Consider the following 5,528-nt stretch of genomic DNA (forward strand, 5'->3'; position numbering starts at 1 on the left):
TGGAGGAGCAATTGCCCTTCTTCCTTTTTTTTTTTTTTTTTTTTTAAGGACACAAAAAAAAAGTTCCTATCAGTATCCCTGCCCCATGTAGGCCAAGTGTTTTACTGGCTCAGCTTCATTAGTTGGCTTCCGTTGCTAAGCATTCTTTTAGCAGCAGATTAATGATAGACAGCATATTTAATGAAGTTTCCTTGTATGTGATTATAAGACATGGGGCTTTTTCATCTTGTATTCAAGCAAATACAGTAATATAGAGATGGAGTACAGCATGATGTTACCAATCTAGTAGCAGGATGGTTTAGTGGATAGAAATAGGGGTCAAGAGTTCTTTCATCCACTGCTAATTTGTTGCCTGACTTTGAGCAAGTGACTTAAACTATATGTACCAGTTTCCCCACTTGTGAAACGTTAATAATGATACTGATTCAACCTGAGTGCCCAAGGTATACTTTTAGTTGTACACTGAATACCCTGAAGCTGTGAAGCACTGAATAAATATCAGTAATCTACCTGAAGAGTACTTTAGGGATTTTATTTTTCTTCTGATCACCAGTCTAGGGAAAGATGATTACTTTTGAAAAAAAAACTTATGCACTGATTTGTCAAGATGCCACACCCATACAGGAGCATTGCAGGATTACTTAATCCATCACTAGGCATGAAGTAACACTTTTATATTTTGAAGCCTGGGACTCCATACTTTTGGACCTCTTAAAATTCCTAACCAGATACAAGAGGTAAGGATTTGGTGAATTTAACTGAACCAGCTACATAGTTGGGAGGGACATGTACAAGTTTTTGGATACCTCTTGGGAAGGTGGCTGCTACTGTATGACCTGACAGGATCAAATGACTACCACTGCCACCATCCTGTATGAACAGTAATGCAACTGGATCAATGGCTCAGGATTAAATATGCTATAGCAGTGTAGGGAATCACTGACATTTTTTTGTCAGTCTTTGCAACTATATTCTGTAATTGGGGCTCCGCATATTTTAAGGCAATAATGTTGAGTTTCCTTCAACATCTTTATCATTGAAACTTAATGAAAATAGGATTTAAAACAAAGCACCATACAAGGTCTTGATTTTTTCACTCTTACTCACACCGAGTATTTTTTAAATTTGTAAGCAGTTCTTCTGACTCGTACAAAACTATTTACAGCAAGGTACTGCTTAACTATGGGTAATTTCAAATTGAACGCAAAGGAGTCCTGTACTTTGCTTCTATAGCCATTTCTCTTCTTTTTTTCATAATGCTAATATCTGCAACTTACATGCTATAATGTTTCCTTTAAAAGATTTAATTAAATGCATTTCAGGGGAACAGAGGAAGAGGCACTGCCCAGTCTTTCATACATACAATTATTCCCCCTCTTTATGATTAGGAAATGGGGAGAGAATGTGATCTGCAGCAGATATTGTTAAGCACCAAAAGCTTAATGCTGTCACAAAGAATATTAAGAATGGTGAGTTATTAAGGTATGCCCTGCCTGCTTCTTGCTATCCTGATAATTATAATTGCATTGTTTTCTTGTACCCATTCCCTGGTCCCATCTGTTGGCTGAATCTGCCTATTACTGTCACTTATCTTGTACTTTAGACTTAAATATTTTTGGTCACAGAAGCTTCTTTTGCTACGTATTTGTACAGTCTGTAGCACATTTGTTCTATTTCTGAATTAGGAACCTCAAGTATGACTACTACAAATAATGTTAATATTAATATTAAAGCAAAAACAAAACAAGGCCCCAGCTTTGAACATGAGTTTCCTACAAAACATGCTGAACTGTGGAACACTTACAATTCTACATCTGGGTTCAGCTACACTCTCACTAATTTTTTTCCTCTTTGCAATTCCTCCACTCCCTAAAAGCCCAGCACTGCAGCAACAGTCGCTGGCATAAGACTAGATTAGTATCAGCATACCCAAGAGAACATCTTGACAATTTCTAGAAAATGACCTTACATTTTTCCACTGTCTTCAGCTGAGAGTACCATATCCTCAATTGTCCTAGAGGGTGAGATGCATCATCAGAGAGCTGACTATTGGGCTCATCAGTAGCAATACCGGATGTTATCAGCAGGCTGTGTGAAGCTTCGGTAGCTGATTCGATTCAGAGGAGATTTGGCCTGATTTGGGGACCGTATCTCCAAATCCGAATTGAATCAGGAGACCAAGTAAAAGCTCTGAATCTATTCAAAGCATCTGAGTGAGCCACACCTGCATTATGCCCCCCAGCATAGGCTGGGCAAGCGGCAGAAGGGCAGAGCCCCCATGGCTTCCCCACCGCCAGGGCAGAGATAGGCACAGTTAGAGGAGCCACAGGAGAAGCCCCTTGCCTGGCCCTATCCCCGTCTCCCACCCGGCCCAGCACCCATGTGGCAGCTGTCCCATGGCACGTGTGCAGCATGGCTTGGCTGGATGCTGTGTGCTGTTTGGGAGCTGGGGTGGCTCCACCCGTCAGCCGGAGCCCCTGGTTCCATTCCCCAGGGAGCTGAGGTGGCTCCACGTGTCAGCTGCAGCCCAGCAGTGCTCAACGGCCCCAGCTCCCAGACAGTGCGCTGCACCCACACCATGGGGCAGCTGCCCCATGGGTGCCAGGAGATGGGGGAGGAGGCGATCCCTGCTGCCCCCTACTGCCCCGCGCTGCACTGGCGAGCTCTGCCACAAGCTCCCAGAGGCCCCAGTCGCCACTCCTGCAGCTGGTGAGTGCGGGGCCTTTTTTTTCTTTTTTTTAAAGCATCAGGACTAGGCAGGGGACTGGGGCCAGGCAGGGCAGCCCTGGGGGCTTCTCCCACAGCTCTCCCTGCCTGGCGATAGGCAGGCACAGCTGAAGGAGCTGTGGGAGAACCTACGGCCGTTTGGCTGTGCCTGCCTCTCCCCCGCTGAATCTCTCCAAATCAGCGCTGAATCTTTTGGAGCTGATTCAGCTGAATCGATTCAGGACAGTGATCTGAATCTCTGAATCTGAATCAAATACTTCCTTATTCACACAGGCCTATTGTCTAGTGTTAAAGGCATGCAAGCATTTCTAATGACTGTTGTGTATTAACAAGCTTGGACGTGGTTTCTATACCTGAGAACATCTCCTGAGGTAATCAAGAGCAGGAAGGCACAAGTCTGTAGACATGGATCCTGATCCTGGCATGCAATCGCCAATCTCTTTACAGTCCACTTCCCCTAGGATTAAGGAGGGCAGGGTGAAGACAGCAAAAGGATGAGAAACAGAAACATGGCATTAGAAATAACACAAGTAAACTGCAGTTTGGCTTACGTGTTACTGACTGCACAATCTACAGATGGATTGTATATTGATCCAAGAAGTTTATCAATACCTTGCGCATCTAAGAGTGCAACAGCATTGGCCTCATCTTTATTGAGGATATATTTATAAAGTGTGAATCATTGATATATGCTTTAATAAGCAGCTGATTTTATAACATTTCTTAGAATCCCAGCTTATATCCATTTGTTACATGTTACAGAAAAATTCTTATTACCATGTATAAAATGTACTGGGTCTATAACATACTTATAGCATATCTACTGATCCTTTAAACACCTGTTATAAACTATTTATGAAAAATCCTTGTTTATTGAATCTGAGCTTCATATACCAGAACTTTTCCCTTTGGCATTCATCTCAACAAAGAGGTTTTTTTTTTTTTCAAACCATCAAAAAAAAGAATTATTTAATAGTTTCCTCACTGGCTTCTGGCAGGAAATTTTAATATTCTCTGTAAAGTAGCAACTAATTAAATTCCTTTCCATTTCCCCCCAGCAAGGTCTTGATCCTGCACCCACTGAAGTGAGAGATAGAGGCAGAGGTCTCATTGACTATGGGAGGGGTAGAATCAGCCATTAAGTAGTCCCATTTATAAATTAAAGATTGATTTTAAGAAAGCAAAGAAGGCCCCACTCTAGCTTCTATATGCATTTTGCTAGTTATATTAGTACTGAGTAGATCAATTCTATGTTTCAAGGAAAGTGTCAGAAATTCTAATGATCAAAGCAAGCAGAGAATTGTGAATAAGAAGACGGAACACCCCAACAGCATTGGCCTTCTGACATTTCTCCAAGCTGTACATTTTCAGCAGAGGGTCACCTTGACCTAAATGCTTTATTTTCTCTCCCATCTACTCCACCCTCACTAGCAGAAAGGAAAAGTTAATTTTGCTGACAGATTGTTATTACTTGCGATGCTCATGTTCTTACTGAGGTTTCCAGTAGGTTTTGGCAAGTTGTGTGCCAAATACTACTGAGAGTGAGGTAAGAAAGGGTAGCAAGAAGAAATGTGGTTTTGATTGCTGAATATAAACTTACCCTCATGAAAAAATACGACAGCATTCTCTGTAACAGTAAATAACAAACCAGTATTCAATATTATTGTTGCAGAATTCTGGAATGTTATGGTAGAATTCTGTAACATGGATATGGTAGGTCACAGTGAAAATTAGATAAATGAAACAGACTTTTAAAGAAAATGGCTGCACTTTTCTTGCAGAAAGACAACTTAAGACTTGACAGCATCAAAAGTATTTTTGCAATAATCCTCTGTTGCATTTAGACCCTGGGTTAACATCTAACAAACTTCTCCATATGCATACGCTGCACCTCATTATACACCAAATTCTCCTCTTCCAGAAAAAAAGCAATGTTGAGACGTTGCAAAGAATTAAAAAAAAAAGGGAAAATACTACTTACCCAGTCCTTTAACAAACTTCATAAGGCACATAATGTAACTCGTGGCGGCATTGGCAAAGACCTGGATGTTGTCTGTGTTGAGAAATGCTTCAAAGACATCAAAGACAGGTGCCTGACGCTTTCCTGAAGGAACAGCAAGGTGCGAAGGTTATTTATTTATTTCCCCTCATAAGTTTGGGGTTGTAGTTCCCTATGTTTTCTTATTATTCTAATTAATCTGAGTCAACAAGAGCTCTTTCCTTATGGTTAGGCAACTATCTGTTTGAGACACAAATGATGGGACATACTGTCTCTCCTTTTCTCTGAAGGTGCTTTATGTATCCTTCTTGAGCGTGTTACAGGCTCCCCTCTGCAGAGGATGCAAGCAAGTTATAGCTAGGGCCTGGTTTAAATAGTGAGCCCAGCTTGCTAATATTGTGGCATGATTGTGGCAGGGGCTCCATATTTGTGCCCAGATTGTGGGCCCTGCCCTGATTGTCTGAGGGGCAGGTTTAGGGCCAGGTGTAATTGCAACAGCAGAGGCCTTGCTCCTGATGGCTGCTGAAAAGCCCGTGCCTCCTCCCTCCCGCTTCACCAGAAAAGGCAGGAACAGCAGTAGTGGCCATCTGCCCTGCATTGTTTCCGACAGGCAGAGAGGAAATTCCCTTTTCAAAAATGCCACTCTACTCTGCTGGGATCCCAACCAATTGGCAGCGAGTCTGATGCTGAGCTCAGTGTCAGCCAATCAGCACTGATGATGACGAGCTCGTCACACAGGAGGTTTGAGGGCACCTGGGGGCTGCCTTGGCAGATGGCCCTGGCACTGGGTAGGGGAGGGGCT

General features: G+C 42.5%; 1 protein-coding gene across 5 annotated transcripts in view; it reads right to left on the minus strand.

Annotated features, from left to right (window-relative positions):
- Nucleotides 1-5,528, minus strand: part of ARFGEF3 (ARFGEF family member 3) — a 207,180-nt gene that overhangs the window by 39,763 nt on the left and 161,889 nt on the right. For 3 of the 5 annotated variants that reach the window (XM_019527027.1, XM_019527028.1, XM_019527026.1), the window contains exons 24-26: nucleotides 4,709-4,831; nucleotides 4,328-4,354; nucleotides 3,081-3,184 (exon numbers count right to left, since the gene is read on the minus strand). In XM_019527027.1, the coding sequence (XP_019382572.1) occupies nucleotides 3,081-3,184; nucleotides 4,328-4,354; nucleotides 4,709-4,831 (254 nt within the window). The remainder of the gene's footprint in view (nucleotides 1-3,080; nucleotides 3,185-4,327; nucleotides 4,355-4,708; nucleotides 4,832-5,528) is intronic. The other 2 variants (XM_019527030.1, XM_019527029.1) reach the window with 1 other exon arrangement.

The sequence above is a fragment of the Gavialis gangeticus genome, unplaced genomic scaffold, assembly GCF_001723915.1.
Source record: "Gavialis gangeticus isolate Ggan-Ray unplaced genomic scaffold, GavGan_comp1, whole genome shotgun sequence".
Taxonomy (NCBI): domain Eukaryota; kingdom Metazoa; phylum Chordata; order Crocodylia; family Gavialidae; genus Gavialis; species Gavialis gangeticus.